General features: G+C 43.1%; 1 protein-coding gene across 1 annotated transcript in view; it reads left to right on the top strand.

Annotated features, from left to right (window-relative positions):
* The window catches only part of TRPM8 (transient receptor potential cation channel subfamily M member 8), a 95,162-nt gene extending 74,328 nt beyond the window's left edge, over positions 1-20,834 (top strand). Inside the window, 6 exon segments of the mRNA XM_049101286.1 lie at positions 4,587-4,777; positions 9,035-9,134; positions 10,177-10,210; positions 14,711-14,803; positions 16,526-16,576; positions 17,618-20,834. Of these exon segments, the coding sequence (XP_048957243.1) occupies positions 4,587-4,777; positions 9,035-9,134; positions 10,177-10,210; positions 14,711-14,761 (376 nt within the window). The 3' untranslated portion in view covers positions 14,762-14,803; positions 16,526-16,576; positions 17,618-20,834.
* Positions 20,835-22,675: the final 1,841 nt, after the last annotated feature.

Here is a 22,675-nt window from a genome sequence, read left to right on the forward strand (position 1 = left end):
AATAATATGGAGGCGCCTAAGGCATGAGGCGCCTGAAATCCTTTCTTCTTTCCCCTTCAAAAAAAAAAAGTCTTCTGAATTTTATTGTGATGTTGTGAACTTTGCAGACTCATTCAGGGGAAGCTGGCATCTTTAAAAGTTGATATCTTACCATACAGAAAAAAAATGGTGTAATTCTCCATTTATTCAAATATACAGTTTGGTGGTGATGTTTAATGGTTTTTTTCCTATAGATCTGGAATATTTTTGGTCACTTTTTTCCCTAGCCATTTGTGATTGTGTGAGAGATATTTTTCTATTATTTTTTAACAAGTAATTTTTGATATGTAGTATTAAAGTTTTGCTTATTTATTTTGGAACAAGTCTCTTTACTTAATTATTTTTTTCCTCTTTTTTTTTTTCAAAATCCTGTCATGGAAAGTTTCTCATATTTCTTATTTATTAAGCTCTTTTCTTTTTCTCCTACTTCTTTTTTTTTTTCTAATGAGAAATGGATGTTGAATTTGCCAAAAGACCTCTAGCAACTAACGAAATGACATTTTTCCTTTTGATCTATGATGTATTATGAAAATGATGAATTATATAAATGATCTTAATAGTTAGTCATTCTCTGTTCTTTGGTCATGGCATATTATTCTTTGAACGTACTGCTGGATTTCATTTATGTTCAAGGCTATCTGAGTCCCGAACATTTGTTATCTCTTGGTAACATTTTCAGTGTCGGCAGATTTCTGAAACTTTGTCTCCCTGTGGGGGGCTCCTGCTTCCTCCTGTCCTGCTCAGCAGAGGGTGCTCAGGTGGTCTTTAGGGGAATGAGCTCAGTTATCACAGTACATGTCCTGCCAGCTGGGTAGCAGAGGGCACAGGATATCATTGGAGTAGTAGGGTTAGAAGCAACGTTGTGGAATTCCCCTCGGGGAAGACTCTGGATGGTCAGGGGCTGGCAGGGAGATAGATTCTCAGAGCCTGGTTGGGAGAGATGATATCTGAGCTGCTCTGGACATTTGGGTTTGCCGAGGAGGGGTGAGGGGTGCACTAGTATTGGCACCAGAATGTGGCCTATCCTCTACAGAAATGAAAGACAGTGTCTAAAGAATATAAAAATTTTATATTTTAACAAAGCAGTTAAGGCAGTGCTCCATTGTCAGCCTTCTCTGGGGAATCTTCATGTCTTTTTGGCTGAATCCAGAACTAATTTTGCGGGGGATAAAGCAGTTTGGAAGCTGCTTTCATATGGGGAAGGTGGGCCTCGGTATAAATAAACCTCAGCATGGCCAGCCCTAGAAATGTGTTATTTATGCAAAGCGGCTTTGGGGTATTAATGCCCAGTAATCAGCTAGCTCACCCCCTGGGATGTGGATAACAGTTTTTACTGTTTGTTTAGGAAAGGAAGGCAGCTCGTTGGATCCACCTGTGCCCCAAGAAGCAGAGCCAGTGGAGTTTCAACAGAAGGCCACTGGGCTGTCCTGAGGAACACATGAAGCAATGATAGGAGGCAGAGCTTTTCCTATTAGAGAATGATACAAATGAAGGCCTTAGTTTATGGGCATTGACCCAAATCCATTCTAGACTGGGGATTGGTGACTTTTTCTAGGAAGGCCAGCTAGAGTCTTTGCTGTGGCTAGATGCCAAGCATCCACGCCCACCTCTTTGCTTTGTAAAGGTCATTCTAAGTTGGCGATCCCTGCAAAACCGTGGAGGTGGGCTGGAGTTGGGCCAGTTTGCCAGTCCCTTTGCTAGATGACCTGGAAGACAGGTTTCCACTGCCTCTGAGTGACCAGTTAAGCCAAGATGCAAATCTCTTCCCACTGGAACTCTTCTCAGCCATGGTGCCATCCTGAGGAAGGGAGGGAGGCCCACCTGAGGGAGAGGCCAGCTTCCCCTACTCTTGACATGCTAAAAATCCCCCCTTCAGTAGGAGCTGTTAATTCCTTCCAGGTAGAGCCTCAGAGAAGCAATATTGATGGACTAAAGTGGATGCTGTTGCTTTTTTGTGTTGGCCTATTAAGTCTTGGTTGTGGAAGGGGCAGTCAGTAGATTTCATTTCTGACTAGGTACCATGGTAGTTTAAGATACTCCTGGGGACAATAATTTGAATGGTGACACTTGTTCTGTCATGAAGTAATAGGCTGATTTCTGGCAAGTTCTTAGATGAATGAATGAACTTCATTCATCTGAGGTGTGTCCACTGTCCTCCCCATTGCAGTGAGGGGCCTTGCAGACGGAGCCAGCAGGGACTAGTGAGAACAAAGATGTTTGAATTAGCCTCAAAGCCACCTGACCTACATTTGGAAGACACTGCAGGCTAACTGCAGGATTCACTCTGCTTCACTCTCGTATATCACAGCCCTGTTTTTCACCTAAAAAAAAAAAATCTACCACATAGAACTGACATGAGAATCAGTCAAGTAACCATTTTGCCTGCCTCATGTAGAAGCTTCTGTGCAACAGATGTTCAATAAACATTCATTTTTTCCCTGCAAAGAATGCATGCACCCTGGGCTTGAGTTTTAGGTGTTGAAGGGCCATGGGCTGCTAACACCTGTCCTGCACAGAATTTAAGACCTGAGGTATCTCACTCATCAGTAAACTCCAACAAGAACAAACCCAAGCTTGTAAGCAAAGCCAAAATTTTGATGTGTGTAGGTGAGTGTTTTGCTCGTGTGTAAGATCTTTTCTTAGCTAAAGGTACTGAAGTCTTTTTTTTTCATTTGTTTTTATTGAAGTTCAATTTGCCAACATATAGTATAACCCTCAGTACTCATCTTAACATGTGCCCTCCTCAGTGCCCATCACCCAGTTACCCCAACCCCCCATCCACCTCCCCTTCTGCAACCCTTTGTGTTTCCCAGAGTTAGAAGTCTCTCATGGTTTGTCTTCCTCTCTAATTTTTCCCACTCAGTTCCCCTCCTTTCTTTTATAATCCATTTCATTATTTCTTATATTCTTCTACGTATGAGTGAAACCATATGGTGATTGTCCTCCGATTGACTTACCTCACTCAGCGTAATGCCCTCCAGTTCCACCCACATCAAAACAAATGGTGGGTGTTCGTCCTTTCTGAAAGCTGAGTAATACTGAAGTCTTAGACCATAATGTGCCACGGAGCAAGAATGAGGTCTCATAACAAACAGATCTGGGCTCTCTGCTTGTTCACCTCATTCAGGTTTGGCTTGTGAAGGTTTTTACCCAGAACTGGGAGAATTGAATGCATCCCCAGTCAGGCTTTGCTTATAAGAGATTTCAAATGCTGATTGCTCCTTCTTTGACTCTGGAGGGGTGATTTGATATCAGCAATACAAGTATTGCAGATGATTGAACTTCACATATGGTGAAATGCTTCATTTTCTTTAATTGAGTAGTCCAACCACATCCCTTGGAAATAAAGCATAGCTCAACACATTTCATAGCCCACTCCGTAAGGTGGCATTGTGCGGCAGTGAGGCCAACAGACGCTGGGCTGGATTGCAGGGTCCAGGTCCTGGCTTCATCACTTCTGAGTTGGGAGACTCAGACAATACTCTGCTACTTGCTGTGCCTCAGTGTCCTCATCTGTTCATTGTAGATGATAATGGGACTGACATCCTATAGAGAGTTGTTGGCAGATTAGGACAGTGTTAGCCATGTTGTAGTTGGTTTGATTTGTAACTGATAAATCAGTGGCACAATCATACATTTCGCTGATCAGTGGACATTTTTCCTATTATGTAAGTAATTCATGCCCATTGCGCAATGCTTGGAAAGCAAACAACAGAGGATAAAGAGCATTCATGACGTGTGCCAGGGATGACCACTGCTAATGATGGATATATTTCTCCCCGTGAGTTACGAGTTATGTATTGAGATGAAGTCTTAAGTATGAGTTTGAGCCTAATCATTTCACTTGACATGTATTAAAAGCATTTCCCCAAAGTATAAAAATTATTCATAATCATTATTTCTAACGACTTTGTAATGCAATCCTATTGATTAACCATAATGGGAGATACATTTTCTTAGTGTTGAACATTTCCGTTGTCCCATTCTATTGAAGCAGGAGGTTGGGTTATTTTCAGGACTGTATGTATATCCATCTCTCTATATATTTTTTCTCAGTGGCTCCTTGATCTTAGGTTAGATTTCCAGAAGTAAAGTCATGGGAGCAAAGAGATGAACATTTTTAAGGCCCTTGATAAATGTTAACAAACTTCCCAGATTGTTTACAGTTAAGCCTCCATTAGCAATCATGAGGGGCAAGTTGTTCCTAAGAGGGTCAACATCTTTGGCCTCTCTGTGGCTAACCTAGTAACAGACTAAGGACAAAAGGGAATCCTTGAAAGGTCTTGAAATACAATGTTTTTAACAGTTCACTGGGTGATAAAAGCAAAAGCCCCAAACCCCAAAAGTCAGACACAATTCTGGCCCAGCATGAGTGTGGGAGTGTCCGGGGCTGGGTTGTCCTGGCTCTGGTCTCACTGTGGCTTTGGCAATCCTGTTCTGGACGGAAGCTGTCACAGTAACACCTTGCCATCGATATTACTGTGCTTGCCAATGAAATGAGGAGGCCTGTGGAAGGCTGAGGCTTGCCCTTCTCTTCTTCCTTCCAGCTACACAGTGGGAACGGTCCAGGAGAACAACGATCAGGTCTGGAAGTTCCAGAGGTACTTCTTGGTGCAGGAGTACTGCAACCGCCTGAACATCCCCTTCCCCTTTGTGGTCTTCGCCTACTTCTACATGGTGGTCAAGAAGTGCTTCGGATGCTGCTGCAGGGAGAAACACGCCGAGCCTTCTGCCTGCTGTGAGTGGCTTAGCCGTCTGTGGTCGGGATCAAAAGCAGTGATTAATCGAGGGGAAGCGATGCCCGTGTGCCGGTTCCACGGGGCAACGGGGAGGAATTATTCACGGTGACGTCACCGCTCACATCTGTATGTGTGTAAAGATCCAGCGCCAGGCCAGCCCCTGGATGACTTGAGGGAAAGAGTAGATTAAGGGAGTGTGGCCGGTCTGCCAGGATGCTCTCCTGCTGGGAGAAGGCCTTGCAGGCGAGCATCATAATAACTACACAGTACATCGACCAAGCATGATTCATGGGACGGTGTCAAAACATGACTTTGTGTTTGCTTCTGGGAGATGTATTCTCTGCGAGGTGTTAGCCCCACTCCAGCAGAGCTCATGGCTTTCTGGTCGCTGCTGGAGAAATAGAAAGTCTTACAATTAGTTCACTACGTAGACAATCGACCTATTAACCAGCCCCTTAACTGCCATTCGGAGTTGGGGTGGGGAGGACTTCCCTTTTTGCTGTACCCCCTCTCAGCTGGCAGGGTTGTCAGGAAGTGTGGGCTGTTAGCTCTTTCCTCTCCTCCTCCGTTCTGTCCCACCCACCAGCGGCCAACACTGACCCTCCGTGGGTTGGAGCATGGGGAAGAAGGGGTGGAAAGAAGCAGAAAGTCTTTTCTAGAAACAGGGCTACTGTTCCAGGCCGGCTCCATGCTCTTTGACCTGGCATGTGTGTAAAATCCATCCCTTATTGTGTGAACACTTGGTGGGCCCTCCAGCTGTTCCTTGGCTGGCCCCTCAACAACCAGGACTTGGCAAGACTTTCTCTGGTGGCTGCTTCCCCTGAGCCTCTGAGTGCCAGGGCTCCTCTCCCCGATGGAGACCCACTTCCTTCCGGAAGTCAGGAATGCCCATAGCTCGGTTGGTTGTCCCTCTCCTGTGGCCATCCACTTCCTTAGCTCTGGCAAGGAAGAAGGGGCAGGAGGGCCCCACCCAGCTCCCTCTCCAGACCCCCGCTGTAGGATCCAGAATCTGTCCCTGTGGGATTCTCAGTCACACTCGGGTACACCCTCCTCGGGGACAGCTGTGTTCCCTGCGCCAGGCTAGGTTTTCCTAACACTCAATCCTGGAGCCACTGAGCCAGACACATCTTCGTAGCTCACAGACGTGTTTCAACCACATTAAGCAGGAATGGAGGGAGAGTCCTTTTTTTTGTTCATTTGGATGTTTGGACACAGAGAAAAAGACAAACAATGGATAAAAGTTGCAGGGAGAAAGATTTTGACTTGGTATGTTGAAAGCAGTGTCCGACAACATGTGCTGTCAGAAAACGCAATGAATGGCTCTGTGAGGTCATGAGTCCCTACCACTGGTTGGATTCTGTCTGGGGCTGAGTGGATGGAAAGGCTATAGGGATGAAGATCCACTCTCCAAAGGTACACTGTGCTCAGTGTAGGATCAGTGGAACCAGACCAGTCAGCGTGTCATTAAGGACAAATGAGTCTTCTGAATTTGGGATGGGGTTGCGAAGGCAGGACAAAATGCATTACCTTCCCCTCCCAAACTTATTTAGTGAATAAGCAGAATTAGAATATAAAAATGAGAATCAGTTCCCAGCTTGGCCATCAAGCGGACAGAAGCTTTAGCTTCGAGAGGCAAATAGGTCAGAAATGAACTATGTGAATCTGTTTCCCTGATGGGCCCCCAGGAGAATGAGGATCTTACACCCATTTGAGAAGAAGATAGTGTAAGTTGTTGACATTCTCTCTCTTTGAAAAGTTCTTAGTCTCAGGAAGGAGTAAAGAACTAGAGGGAATGGGCGAGCACAGGAGGGCAGATCCTTCTCGCTCCAGCGTGCAGTGATGACAGGAGAGGGGGAGCCCAGAGCCCCATTTCCTCACTGGGGACACTTCTGGAGGTGCCTCCTCATCATGCATTCATTTGTTTCTTCCTGGAGATAACTAATTCCAGAAACCGCAGCGCTCTGTGGTTGCCAGAGCCTCTCGTGGTCATTGATTTCCCAAATTCACTTTGTTTTTTTTTTGTTTTTTTTTTTTAAAGATTTTATTTATTTATTCATGAGAGACATAGAGAAGGAGACAGAGAGAGGCAGAGACACAGGCAGAGGGAGAAGCAGACTCCATGCACGGAGCCTGACGTGGGACTCGATCCCGGGACTCCAGGAGGCCCTGGGCTGAAGGCGGCGCTAAACCGCTGAGCCACCGGGGATGCCCCCAAATTCACTTTGTATTTGCCTGCACGTGAGGGGGCCGTCATGGGATTTAAGCTCAAAATTGTCCCTCTTTGGAGAAAAGAGCAAGATTTTTCAAATAACTTTTTGGAAAAAGGAGAATCCAGACTTCCATATTGGGTATGTTCTGGTGACCTCCTCAAGTAATCATGAAAAGGTATGCTTGCTACCCAGTAATCACACTTTTATAAAATATATTGCTTTCTGTGATTAAAAAGTAACCCATGTTCATTACAGAACACTTGAAAAGTACAGAAAAACACAAATAAGAAAGAGCAAGGACACATGTAACCCGCCACCCAGAGATAAATATTGCCGACACAGTGGTAGATACCATTATTTTTGGTAGATTCTATTATTTTTGTGTGGGCGTGTAATAATGCGGTTGTTCTGCGAAGACACATTTATAATCTAATCTGTTCATTTGGCTAATGATATATCATGAACATTTTCCATATCCCTAAATATAAATCTATATGACAGTTTTGAACGGTAGAGTATCCCGGCCTATGGATGCACCAGATTTGATGTAACCAATCCCTTGCTGTTAAATATGTCAATTGTTTTGATTCTTTCAACATCATACAACACTATGATAAACAGTTACATGCCTTCATTTTTTAGCACATCAATGATTTTTTTGCCTTGGTGTTATTTATAGGAGAGAAACTTCTAGATAAAGATATATACAGGTTTAAGTCTTTTGATATCGTCTGCCACACTCCTCCTCCACCTTCTCATCCATCATGCTTGAGGGCTGTAACAATTTGCACATTTTTCCCAGTATATGAGAAGCCTGTTTATCCACATCTTTGCCCACACAGGCTATAGTTATTACTGTAGACTCTGCTAATTTCCACTTTGGTTGGTGAAAATGCCATGTCATCATCTCAACAGCATTGTTTTGACTGCTAGAAAAATTGGCCATTTTTTCTTGGTCATTAGTCATTGTTGCTCTTTGGCCATCTGTGTTCAGGAGCATGTTGATCCTTTCCATGTTGATTTTTAAGTACTCCTGCTGGGCTTCTGCATACATTTAAGTTTGAGGAAAAGACACTGGAAATCACTTTGCTGGGAAAAATACAATGAAAATAAATTCAATTAGAAATCATTTTCTGTAAATCTCTATTTACTATATAGGATTTGCTTAAATCCTGTCACTTGCATGATTGGCTGTCTTTGATCCCCAACTAATTCTTTTTTAATCCAGGAAGATCTTATAATTTAAAGGCAATTGAAAAACAGAACTAGATAGATCTTTTTCCAACTGGACACCTGCATGACCATATGTTCTTTTCTTTCTCCATGAATTCACATGGAGGATTGCTGTCCATTGCACCAGTAGCTAAAACACAGGTGCCATGTTGATCTGTTACTTTGCTTGCCTTCTGAAAGGCCCAAGTACTGTAAGAAACTGAACTAAGAATCTTGTTGGAACATGCCCCCAGGGCCGATTCTATAGCAAGCTTTGTCTTAGATGAAAGGAAAAGACTAGACCTAAGAATTTTCCTTGAGGTCCACACCCAGACTGCATATTTCACAAGGGAAGGAATGATGTCCAGGGCTTATTTTCCTCTCCTCCAGAGTTTCTATGCCAGTTTTAGGTTTAGAGTAGCAATCCATCCATAATTATCCAGCAGAGGGGTTGATTTAGCATTTGTATGTCATCAAAATGAAAGAGGAGCACATATAAAATGCGAGGACAAAATTCATTAGTGAAATGATTTTGCTAAGTCACAAAACACACAGACAGGCTTTAGATTGATCTCTATTTAGAATAAAGATTGCATTCCTATTTCATTCAGGCAGCTCCAATTCCTCATTGTTACCAAGAAATTCATTAGCATTCCATTGCTCTGCTGCTGTCACTAGTAAGTAACATTACTCAGATCAGCCTGTGTGGGACGAATCTAATTCTTCTGACTCCAGGGTATCACAAAATGACTAGCAGGTGTTGATTTAAGAGGTAAGGGGCAAATGAAACAATTTGAATGTGTTTTTTTTTTTTTTTTTGTCTCATTATTCAAGGTTTCAGAAATGAAGACAACGAGACTCTGGCATGGGAGGGTGTCATGAAAGAAAATTACCTTGTCAAGATCAACACGAAGGCCAATGACACCTCACAGGAGTATGTCAGTAGTTCACTTCTGCTTTGTGAGGCTCCCCTTGTATACATAAGTTGCTCATTTGTGTAAAGTCAAAGAGAACTTATAGCAGAAAGAAATAGCACCCAAAAGATATGGCCTAGGCAATTGAAGATGACAAACGCCTAAGTGTGTGCCGGCCTTGGCCCTTCGAGAAGGGCAGAACCACCCACCTGCCGTCCTGATTGTTTTCTAAGGCCCTGGGGAAGAAAGAGGTAGTTGGGGACTGCAGAGCGGGGCCTTGGGATCAGGTAACAAGAGCATGGATCTCTCTGCCATGGCCGCAGAGGTGAATTCAGGGAAGACCCACAGATCATGGGCAGTTGGCATGATCTTGCAGGTGCCACATGCATGTCTCTGTGACGAAGAAATAGATTCAAAAACGATTTGGTAGATGTGTTACAGACTGTCCTCGAGAAGTCCTGGACATCATTTATGTATCACGTGGAGTTATTATCAACATCCCATAGAACTAGATAAGCCACAGCTAAATCCATAGATGGTCCCCATGTAATGCGTCATGCTGAGCCTCTCGAGTGTGCCCTTCTTATTAAGCAGATTAATGTGGCGAACAATCTGATGTTGCTCTTACTGAGAGCTCCAAACATACCTCAAAAATTTGCTCTAACAAAGAAAGAGTAAATATAAACACAACCAATTCCTTTGCTAAGTTCAACACAGCCACTGGGACACACGGCATAGATGGCGCGCTCTTTCTCTTTGAGTAAGAGGGGGACCCCCTAAGCACTTCTCCATTCCTGGACTCCAAGATCTTGATTTTGGAAAGGTAGGATGGACCTTATCCCCCTCTCAGCAGAGGTAGCATGTATTTGCTTCTAACTGGGGTGAGGGTGGGGTTCTGGCGGGAGCTGAGGAGAAAACCGCAGCTGACATGAATTTAGTGGAAAATAAAACTGATCTGTGTTTTGTTCTTTAAAAGACTATAAAATGGACTCTAATACCTTTTTCTCCCCACGCCCCAACCCTCTTCTCTTGTTCTCTCTCTCTTCTTTAACTTCTTTGAAGAATGAGGCATCGGTTTAGACAGCTGGATACAAAGGTATAGTTCTGATAATAGTTTGGGAAACACTTTTTTTAAAGTCTGTGTTATCCGGGGCACCAGGGTGGCTCAGTCAGGTAAGTGTCCAGCTCTTAGTTTGGCTCAGGTCATGATCTCAGGGTCCTGAGATCGAGCCCTGCATCTGACTCTGCGTTCAAGGTGGACTGGACTCTGCTTGAGAGTCTCTCTCCCTCTCCCTCTGCTCCTCCCCCCACCCATGCTCTTGGGCACTCTATCTCTCTCTAAAAAAAAAAAATAATCTGTATTATCTTGGAGCTTTCAGCTCAAGGCCAGTGATTGTGGTCTGAAAACAAAAGAAGTTAATTATGAAAACAACAACAACAACAAAAGATAGTAGTGACCCTATTCCATATTCATCTTTCTTCATTCACTGTGTGAGGTCTGGATGCTGGAATGGAGCTGTTTCTCGGATGTTCCTGGCCCCTGTGGACAACAGAGCTGGAGTCCCACGTCCATGGTCTCTGAACCCTTTGATGTCTCTGTCTGGCCCAGGGCCTCTTCTCTTTTTCTCAGCTGTGAAAGCAGGTGTAAGATGCTTGTAGTTACAGAAGCACCAGCAAGGCTCAGAAGAGCGATTTGGGAGTCTAGGAGCCTCTGTGCTTGTCTTCGATGCTGCTCTAATTTGCTAACTATTTAATTTGAAGGGCACTGCAGATGCACGAATACACATGTGAACGTGAGGCGTAGGAATAGTGTGCCCACATCCATCCTGAGCTGGGTGGCCGGCAATTATGCTTATCTGTAGCAGAAATTACAATCGATTCATAAATACTGGATCCTTGTTAGGCTCTGTGGAGGAGATGATAACCTGGTATTTTATCATGGTATTTTGAGAATAGCCTCCTGGATGATGACATTCACTTTCCCTCCCAGCGCTGTGCTGTTTGGTGGCTGGGCAGTCCCCCATCTGGTACAGCAGAAGCTCCAGCACCCCGTGCCTTGTCTGGACCAGTAGGGTCTCAATGAACATTTGCTGAGTGAATAAATGACCAAAAAGTGCCCCTCGTGGAGCTCTTACATGAGAATTTACCCACTTCAAAGATTCTTGGTTATTTATGGGTTATTTGCCACTAGCATTCTTAGAAACCAAGGCTGTGTTTTCAGCAGTGCTCACCTCCTGAAGTCTGGTCCTGACAGGACACTATGTCTTACCTAGTTTCTTCCAAGTCCCCCCAGAGTAGCTCTTCTCTTCCTTCTGCGCCTTCTTCTCCTTTCCTTTCTCTGGAAATTACACATTGGAGTGAACCAATACACTGGTGTATTTTGTGTTGACAATCAAATGCTTTGCTATATAAAAAACAACCCCTACACCTCAGTGGCTTCAAACAATCGTTTTATTTTGCTCTTGCTTTTTTCTGTGGGTCAGGAGTTTGGGAAGAACTCAGCTGGGCCGTTCTGCATCTTGTGGACTCAACTGGGTTTATTGGGCTGGATTTAGCTGGTGGCAAGGCCGGGATCTGGCATCCCAGTGCTCCTTGTGTGGCTTGTCTCTCACCCGTGACATCTGATTCTTGTGGCTCTTGGACTTGTCACCACATGGCCATCTTGAGGCAGGCCCCCTTCTCACATAGCAGCTGGCTTCCAAGAGTGAGGAAGCAGAGACTGCCATTCTCTTGAAGGCTAGGCCTGGGCCTCCTGTGATGTCACTTCCATCAGAGTCTATTGATCAGAGCGGCCACAGACCAGCCCAGATTCAGTAATCCACCTCTTGAGGTGAGAGTGGCACGTGGGGACAGGCAAAAAAAGAACTGGAGGCAGCTTTGACCACACGCTATCACACAATAGGTGTATCTTGTTGCAGCTACTCTCATTCTGATGTTGTGTTTTGATCATTAATGAAGGGACTGGGAAGGTGCCCATTTTATTGGCGTTGAGTGCTGTATGTAAATGATCATGCTAGGATGCGTATCATGATTATAATCAATGGAGAGGGAAAAGAAAAGTGCTAGGTATTTTTTAAAGATTATAGAAAATTTAGAGAATATGAAGAGAATGTATGAAAGGAGCAATAGGGGTTAGAATTTTAAGGTTGAGTACGTTAGATATATATAACTTATAACGAATAATATATATCCTTGTATGATATATTCACTTTTCTACCTCTTATATTTATATTTAAATATATTGTCCACTGTTTCTGTGGCTAGACCACGTAGTGCATAATATTTCCTGAGCACCTGCGATGTGCCAGGCATGGGGCTAAGTGCCATCAAAGCAGAGGTGGCCTTCAAATGTCATGAATGGACCCTTTGTGAAGTCTTGTGGTTATAGGAGCTGAATTGTGTAGGATTCGAGGGCAACAATGATTTTCAATGCAGTATCTGGCACACATTCCACAGATTGCCTGTGTCTGCGTCAGCAGGGAGCAGGGTCAGCAGCTGTGAAGGGCCTGAGTCCAGAGAAGCATGGAGTGTTCCGGGCAGCAAACGAGGGGCAGCGTGAACCAGTGGAGCTCCGGGTGGGAGGAAGTGGGGGCGGCTGGGCCATCCTGTGTGGAAACTTGCCTCTGTCGAGTTGATTTTATCCCCATGCAGGGGAAGGCTCTGCAGAGTTTTAGGCCAAGAGGGACACATCTGGTGGACTCTTCTTTCAAAGACAACCCCGAGCCATCAGGATGGCCACACAAGAGCAGGTTAAACAGTGTGGTTTGGGAATAGAAGGATCTGGACTCATCTGGGTGTTGTGTTTGTGGAGAAAACAGGCCATTTTTGGTTGTTGTGTTGTTTTTACTCATGGTCTCACTTGGGGCAGCTTTGCGGGGAGAGAGAGAGAGCAGGAGCCTCGGTCCTCCTGGACACTACCAGGCTTGGGTCAGAGGTCACTGGGTGAACTAGGGCACTGGACAAGCTGACTTGATTCCCAGGGACCAGGTTGATGTGGGCTGAGACCTCCTGACCACTGAGGGTCTGGTGGTGACAGTGGGCCTGAGCTGTGGGGGCTGTGGGAGGTGGGGGCTGAGCAATTCATTTGTCACTTAGAGCACAATTGGAGGCTGTCCACACACATGTGTGGGCCAGGAATCCCCTGGGCCTCAGAAAAGAGCTTGCAGTTTCCCTCCCCTTTGCATGTGCTTGGCTGTGGAGCTCAGCCCCTTTGCTGGTTCCTACCAGCAAATGCACTGACGCTGTGCTTTTGTAGGTTTAGGTGGGTCTCAGGGAAGCCTCAAACTGCGCAGGATTTCACTACCTCTTTCCCTGCTTCTCATCCTGCCCCCCTGCCCCCTCTCCTTTTTATTCCCTCCTCCATCCTGTTACCCCTTCTCTTCTGAGCAACAAAAAAGTCACCCCTTTCCATCTACAGAGAACTTCAGGAATCATCACCTGTTTCTTGAGCAAGCTCTCAGAATCTTACATCTGCTTTAAACAGTTTATTAAAGTCATTCTACCATCAACAAATACAGGGCTCTCCCCAAGCCCCTCTAGCGAATAAAAATTTCTCCATCTCATTATACCCCAAAACAAAGTCATTTGCAATTGACCTTAGGTCTGTAAGTAGGGATCTTACTAGACCTTCTTTATTTTAGGCAGCTATTAGCCCTTATGGATTCTTTTTGTTCCTGGAAAAAAAGAAGAAGTTAAATGAAAAGATTATTACTGGACATAAGTCCAAGATAAACACAGATTTTTTTTTCCTTGAGCAAGAGATATGGCAAGTGAGAAGCTGACTGTACAGAAGTTACACTATGTCCATGAGCTTTTACCAAGTATACTGATAAGGCATGTAATTTAAAACGAGCTTCATTCATCTTGTGTCATGAGCTTGTGAAAGACCCACGTATTGAAAATAATTTTATTATGCTTTTTACTTAAATTGTTTGACTATCCTTTTTTTGTGGGAGTAGACACTTTGCAAACATTTGATTTATTTATAGTGTATCATATTATTATTAAAGATTTTATTTATTTATTTGAGAGAGAGAGAGAGAGAGCACAAGCAGGAGGAAGGGCGGAGGGGAGGGAGAAGCAGACTCCCCCACTGAGCAGGGAGCCCAAAGCAGGGCTAGATCCCAGGACCCCAGGATCATGACCTGAGATGAAGGCAGATTCTTAATTGACTAAGCTACCCAGATACCCCTGTCTCATATTATTTTTATTAGTATTATGCTTTTATCAAGGTGAAACTTTTTTGGTATCTTATAATTTTATTAATGTTAATTACATATGATATCATTATTTCTATGTATTATTTCTCTGTGTGGTTAAAACCTGTCATTGCTATTTAAGAACCATTATTGATTTGCCTTTGAGGAAAGCTCACACTCCTTGGTGTTGATATTTGCTAGTGACATGATTTCAGAAAGTAAGCATTGGACAGGACCCATGTCACCTGCCACTCATTCTGCCCTGTTCCCGGATGTGCCATACTTGCTGTTTTGTATCTACATCTGTTTCATGGAAAAACCATAGAGTAATCATTCAAATCACTGAAAGTTGAAAAATTCATCTTAAGACCAGTTCTATTTTTCCCCCCCTTTCCAAGATTAATGATCTCAAGGGCCTTCTGAAAGAGATCGCTAATAAAATCAAATAGAACTTCATGGACTGTACTGGAGAAAAACCTAATTATAGCAAGGTAAGTCATTTTAATGGGCTATATTTTTGTTATGAAAATTTACATATTTCAAGACTAATTTAAAAGCATGGTATTTTTGTCTCGGTTATTTTATTTTCCTGTATTATCAGGTTTGAAAATAATGCATTGTTTAAAAAATTCGAACAATATAGGGATATAGGAAGGAACAAGTAGAAGCCTCTCGTCATCTTTCTTTCCCACCAATTTCGCTCCCTAGTAGAGGTCAGCACTGCCAGCAATAGGGAACAAGTATCCTTTTGAATATTTTAAAGGCACTCACAAACTATATAGTTATTTTACCATTAACTGAATTGAGGTAAAATGTGTACATCATTCTCATGATACACTATACACTACGTATATTTACTGCTATGGGATATCTAAATGTATATTGATCATCTTTTTCCTACCAAAAATGTTTTAGTGAGACATTCAAGGCCTTTCAGCAATAGTTCATTTGCACAGTAGAAATGTAATTCAATTAACGGCAGTTGAGCCCGAGACTTTGCTCCATGGTCTTACCATTTGCCTTAATGATGTTTTTTCATTACCTGTCCAAATTCTGAACCTAAACGTTAAAATATTAACAGGTAGATTTAGGGGAACACAGCATTGGGGATTCCATTTGACTAGAATTTTTTTAAGAAAGTGAATTGCAAGGAATGGAAGCACAATTAAGACTTTTACCATCTTCCCTCCCTCCCTCCCTCCCATCCTCCCTCCCTCCCTCCCTCCCTCCCTCCCTCCCTCCCTTCCTTCCTTCCTTCCTTCCTTCCTTCCTTCCTTCCTTCCTTCCCTCCTTCCTTCCTTTTCCTTCCTTCCTTCCCTTAATATTTGCTGAGTGCTCACTAACTTCTCAGACAAGTCTTGTGTCAGGACCTGTGCTGGGGCTAAGACCCTGATCACAGGCCATGCACTAAACACACTGCAGAATTTCTCTTCTCAGATTGATTGTGTCACGGGAGGAATTGTGTTGCATTAGGTTCCTTTTGATATTTCTGGTCACTCCATACTTTTCCTTGGGTTCTGACAATTATGGATCATATATGGGGGACTTTGTTAGAGCAAGACTGATGCATGTTTTATATAATCTGAAAGGCAGGTAACAACAGGCCTTACATATTAGGAGGAATGTATTTCAACTCTTTAATAATGCAGTTTAGTGAAAATAATATTAGACCTTAAAATAAATTATAATTTGAGCTTGAAGCATTTGTCATTTTGTTTAATTTATGAGCTAAAATGTGTTTTAAAAAAACCAGGAAGAGATAAGAACAAATTAAACATGATTTTAAAAGAACCATGAAAGATAGAAAAGATCAGAAAAGATCCAAAATGAGATATGCATCCACCTCTTACAGCCCCAGTGTCCTCAATTCTTCTCTTCAGATGTGTTGACTGTAAGTAAAATGAGCAAACACGCTGGCTTCTTATCGACTTGCCTTTTGCTAAAACTTTATTTTTTATTAATATATGGAGAATTAATGAATTGGTGAATGAAAGTGAATTGGGAAAAGAACATTCCTCCATTTCTTTGTGGGCCACCCATAAAAAAAGAGGATGAGAAGAGGAATGTCTGAGAAAAGGGATACTCCATAAATTCATAACCACTGATATCTTTAGAAACAATGAATTTGACATGCCCAGTTTTTTTGTATATTTATTTCTTCTCAATATAAGACCATTTTCTTTTTCTTTTTCTTTTCTTTTTTTTTTTTTCAGTTGTCTGCCTGGCATATCCTTGAGAAGTTCATGCACAATGTAATTTTATAGGTAACCGTCTACATGCAGCTAAAACATTATTCTTGTAGTGTCTCTCTGATACTTCTGTCTCTAGAGGGTGAAAGTAATCTTTTTGGGGATGGGGCAAGGAAAGAGAATGCCAGCTGTAGGTGGGAGTGAACTGGTGTTGGTAGGGGCAGGTCTTCACCAATTTGCTCATTGGGGCTCTCCATCCCTAAATCAGCCTTTAATCTAGTAGTTTGGGATAAAATAAACAGATTGCTGTATATATATTTTCCCTTCTCCCACACTAAGGTTGAAAGGAATTAAGAACTGAATATAGAACAAAGCCATTTGTTTTCTCATACCTTTATACTTAGAGTGGACCCAAGGACCTAGGAAACATAGGGGATAGACAGTCACTGGAAATGGTTTGATCTCTACATAATAATCCATTGCACCTTGCCTTTGCTACACTGAAATTCTGGCTTAGTGAAAGAATTTGAAGTTCTTTTGGGTGTCATAATAAAACTGATTTCAAGAAATCATTGCAATTCTTTTTTTGTTTTTTTTTTAATTTTTATTTATTTATGATAGTCACACAGAGAGAGAGAGGGGCAGAGACACAGGCAGAGGGAGAAGCAGGCTCCATGCACCTGGAGCCCGATGTGGGATTCGATCCCAGGTCTCCAGGATCGCGCCCTGGGCCGAAGGCAGGCGCCAAACCGCTGCGCCACCCAGGGATCCCAATCATTGCAATTCTTAACTTTATTTTCAACTCACCCTTTTATTAATGGAACACTACTCAGCAAATCAAGCACTTGGAAACTTTCTGGGTCTTCACCTGGGCTGAGCCGAGCCTCTGTCTCTCACCTGTTATCATTGTGTTCTCATGGCTAACTGGTCAGAACTCACATCTTTAAGAGAAAAAAATTGTCTCATAGCCACTTCAATAGCAAAAGAAAATCAATTTTTGGAAGTGTATTTGGACTCATGCCCAGTATATTACCAATATATTTAGAAGCAAATCATCTCCTGAGAGCGGATGTGGGGAGTTCGTTCTTAAAACCGTGTTCTTTCTCTGTTTCACAGGTGACACCAGAAATCGAAGTGGGAACCAGTCAAGAAAAGCTGATGAACAGTTTTGTTACTGACTGCTCAGTAAGAACTGTTCAGGCCGTGGGTATCTAGCAGATGGCTTTCATCACCCCAGTGTGCTCAAATCTGGGAAACAGACGTGTGATTGGTTTCACACGAGAAGATAGACACACAGGAAGAGCTTCCCCTGAAGGCCACCCTGTTACTTCCTGAGTCTCCACCACTCATACCCACTGCGGGTCATCTTAGAGTGTGTTCCTGCACTCTTCTTCTTTCTTCACTTTTCCTACTTCTAACTCTGTGCATATTACATCTCTCCTGCGAGGGGGTCATGCCTTCCCTCCCAAACCTTTGTTGTTCCATCAATTCTTGGCTGCCTCCCTTTTTGGAGTGTGTGACTCATTAGTGGGCATGTTGTTAAATGTCTCCCCAGTCAGGGCAGATTCTAAAACATGGTGGAGCAAGAGGACCCTGCTCTTCTCAGGAAAGACTATTCTCACTTCTTTCTCATTAGGCTTTTTAACTATCGCAGGAGGTGACAACTTACCCTCTCACACTTCACCAGGAGGTCCCCGTTCTTAAAGATGTGAAGAATCACCCCAAAATGGGACCTTGAGAGGCACCCTTGATTTTGTTTTCAATGGGTGCTCCCCACTTCTCTTATTCATTCTTTTTCCTAGTAAAAATAATTCATGGATATTATAGAAAATTCAGACTACATAGAAAAGTAAAAAGAATATAAATAGTCCCACTAGTGGTTAAAGATAATCACTGCTAACATTTTAGGGTGTGTTACCAAATCTATTTTTTTCTGTGCATATTTTATTTCTCTTATAAAGTTTTACATGATGTCATCATACCACATATACAGTTTTTTATAAGCTTTTTCACTTAGCATTTTATCAAGGACTTCTTTCGTTATATTCATGGTCTTCTTAAATGTTATATTAAGGATTCAACCTCCAGTGATTTCCAGCTGGTCATTGAAGGCTGTTTCCAGTTGGTCGGTGGGATGAGCATCTTGGTGCATGAATTTTTTTCTGCATTTGGGAAATTTTCCCATAGTTAGACTCCTAGGAGTGTATATTGGTCATCAAATCATTTACAGGGCTTTTTCATAAGTAGCAAATAGAAATGATTAATTTTAGTCCAAGATATGAGATACATGAACTTAGAACTCTTCACATAAGGTATTATATTTAATCCTTAGTTTAGGCAGAAATACACTTAAACATTGCAAATGGTGAAGGTATTTGTGTAGAATTGGGGAGATCATCTTGTTGAACACTTCTAGTGCCAGCTTCCTCTGGAGGTGGTGGTATCTTTGCCCAAAAGACGTGCTAGAAGAACATAAGGCATTTTAAGTGTCCATAATTAGTTTTCCCAGCTTTGAATAGACTATAAACTCAGGAGCTGAAGAAGGAAATCTTAGAAGGAAGCTATTAAAAGATCATCTAATTAGAAAACTACAAAAGTACGGACCAAAAAAAAGTGTTTTATCATTTTGTCTGGGCTTTAGTTAAAATGATTACTCACAATATTCAAAATGTTGGCAGGGAATGAATACATGGGAATGAATGGTTTTTTACTTAAACCTTATTAATGGCTTAAAAGGGAAATCCTCTTCAGTAGAGTTGATGAGTTCATGGTTTCAGATGCTAAAAGTAGATGGAATAAAATTTATATGGCAAAAATCGCCAATGAGTGGAATTTTGAAAACTTCTCTGTTAGTGGTTTCACTATGGCAACTAGAATATCTGCCTTTTCTGAAGCCACCAAGAAAAGTCTTAGGTCATCTCTGCGCTGCCTGGGAAAAAGAAAGTAGGTGGCACTGTGTCTGTGAGATTGTTCAGGGAGAAACAGCAGTCTCAACCTCTTACCCTTGTTCAAGCAGTGAATCTGAATAAAATCAGAAAATCAAACTGGAAACCTCTCATAAGACAAAATTTAGCATAACTGTGGGCTGACCCCCCCTTCAATGTGTTTGTCCATATACTCCTATTTCTGCTGCCCGAGTTTTTGTTAGTGTAAGAAAGAGACCTACACGCACATTAGTATCAGCAACACAGGAAATTTCTCCTATTGGTGCTGATGATGGAGAGCCTGGGCAATATTCAGAATTCACTGGTCCTAGAGATTTCAAGAAAGCTCGGTGTTTTCAACTCAGCTTGTCTGGTAGATGTCTTCACATGGCTATGCTACCTGATGTTTGCAGATGCAAAGTCATTCCTTTAAGAGAAGCTCACGGAAATAGCACAGGTACCGATCATACTTCTAACCGAAGCCGCTATGCCTTCCTGTGCGTACCCACTGTGTCCTGAGCACCAGCCCTGGTGGTCCTGCAACTTGGTTTGATTGAGTGTGTTAATGAATTAAATGACATAGAGGAACTGTCAGGTGTTGCTTTTGTCATTTTATTGATAGTGGAAATAAAATAAGATTACCTTTTTTTTTTTGAGAAAGCAGTAAGGATTTTTATTGTCAACACAAAGAAGAGATGTAAGCATAACAGAAGGCAGAAATAGATTAATGAACATTTTAGATTCCAGGGCCTTTCTATGGAAAGGTCAGCTCAGCTCCTTATGTAGACATGATACTATCAAAACAAAACCAAAACCAACCAAAAAAACAAAAAGAAAACAGAATTTGAGACAGTGTTTAAGACAATGACCAACATGTACATGGCGAGAGGAGAAATAAAAAGGTGGCTTCCCTAGTTCTATTTCTCAGTAAGTTATATATTTATAAATATTTGGGACTCTTTGTGGAAGGCAATGATTTCAGATAGAAAAATTTAAAATTTCTCCGCCTCCCAGAAAAAATAAAGTTTCAAGCATGGCCCAAACAAGAAAATCAAAATAGGGTGATGCTAGTTTCACACAAAACTCAAGACTATAATTTAAATGTAGGTACCACTTTCTTTACTTAAAAAAAAAAAAAAAAAGTAACATCCATTTATCTGCACCAAAACAGTAGACTGAATTTTCTCCCTTAGGAAGTTTTCAACCAAACCGAAGTTAAATTAATCTCACTTTAAAAAGCACAAAAAAGGAGGTGCCTGATGGCTCAGTCGGATAAGCATCTACCTTCAGCTCAAGTTATGGTCCCAGGGTCCTGGGATCAAGCCCCACATCAGGCTCCCTGCTCAGTGCAGAGTCTGCTTCTCCTGCCCACGTGTGCTCTCTGGTTCTCTCTTTGTGTCAAATAAATAAAATCGTTTTTTAAAAGTGCAAAAAAAGATATGCAAGACCATGTTCATTCTGTGGCGCATAAAAGAGAAGCGTTCCTACAACAGCCCTGGTGAGAAATAGCTAAGGAATGGGGTGGTCTGTTAGGCCGACCAAAACGTGAGGACGCTCCAGTTTCAGCACAGGAAGAGGGGGTCCCTGCCAAGTCTGGCTGTTAACTGTACCCAGGTCTCAAACAGATGTCAGGTCTCCCAACTGACAAGGCCTGAGGACACAGAAGAGCACAATTAAGAGGGCCAGGGTTGAAACTAGCCTGTGAACACTCTATTCCATGATTTGCCCACGCTCCCACTGGTAGTGGTCAGGAAACCAAGAGGCCCCAGTTCTGGAACAACACAAACACTATTTACCCAGTAAGCAATGGACAAAGGTCTTGTCTACGGTAAACAACACAAAGATGGGTGATGAGGTCCCCATACTTCACTGCAGGGATTACTTAGTTTCACTGTAAACTAACCAGTAGAGATGGCTTCTTCCGCACAAGGACAAGCTTTGTGTTAACATTTCTCAAAAACCAATTATGTGTCCAGCTTTGGCCTTGGTTTCCGAGGTCTACAAAAAACAAACAACAACACTTCCCGTGTCAGAACCGAGGTAAAAGGGGAGCCAGGCACCAGATGCCCTCTATCCAGAGCCCCTGGGGTACACTGATCACTGGAAGTCAGTGGGTGTAAGCGTGTTCACGTCACAGGGTTTGAGATTATGGTGGTTGTGTCTTCCCATCTTGGGTGGCTTGACGATTGCTGGGTTTTTGGCCATTCTGGCGGCCCAGACAATGATGAGTTCCCCTGGAGAAGGCTTCAAATTCCTTAGTTGAGTCAGATTCGTTTCCATAGGGATTTTGTTCCCAAGGTTACATGGGCTGACCTCTCTAAACCGGAGTCCCCCATATGTCACCTCCCCTCAGACATATTTAACTCTTTCTGAGGTTAAAGAGATTCCCCTTGTGCTCTCACAAGAGGTTCTCAGGATCTGTCTTGGGGCCAACACGGATGTCTGTTGTTCACAACCCCGTGGATAATGGAGCCTCCGGCCCAGCCTGAGGCATGATTTCCTTGCTGAAGGTGGGACCCTCTTGCTCCAAAGCTGTCACATCGGTGCCAGGGAGAATTGAAGGAGTGTGTGTCCCCCTACCCCTCTCAGCTTCTTCGAGTCTAGTGGGGACAGAGCTGCTGGTCGCCATGGAGATGGCCTCTGCCCACAGCCTCTGTCTCAAAAATAAAAGTCTCAGAAGTTGGGCCCTCAGCCCAGCTGGTGCTGATAGCAGAGATGAGCAGCCTACCAGCTCCCCCGCCCTGGGCCTTTGTTCTCCTGAAGATGGAAATCTTTAGGGGAAAAGCAACCTTTGGTGGCCTGCTCCGTTTATCAATCAGACCAGAGCGCCCCCCCCACCCCCCCAAAGTCCCAGCTTGATCTGAAACATCTGTGGTTCGGAAATGTGCCCTCTGCTCTGATCCACACATTTATAGCATCAGTTTTTTTTTTTTTAATCAGTTTCTTCCCCCTGCAGAAGTCTTGTTTGACAAGGGGAAATCTCCCCCCCACCCCCCGCTCCCTTATATGTACAAGGTGCTGTCATTCACTGTCCCCTGGGAGCATTTCCTGGGTCCTAAAACTGGTTTAGAATGAATGGAAGCAACTGGACGCCCCTGCCCTCCCCTGTCTTGCTGTCTCCCGGGGGAGAGGGGATGGATTTAAGAAAGCAGAAGCAACACCGCAAAGCAGGTCTCCTGGGGCAGGCACAGACGCAAGGGCCGTGGGAGGCAGCCTAGGGAGGGATCGTGCAAAGGATTTGAGAAGCACC

Source organism: Canis lupus, chromosome 25 (assembly GCF_003254725.2).
Source record: "Canis lupus dingo isolate Sandy chromosome 25, ASM325472v2, whole genome shotgun sequence".
Lineage (NCBI taxonomy): Eukaryota > Metazoa > Chordata > Mammalia > Carnivora > Canidae > Canis > Canis lupus.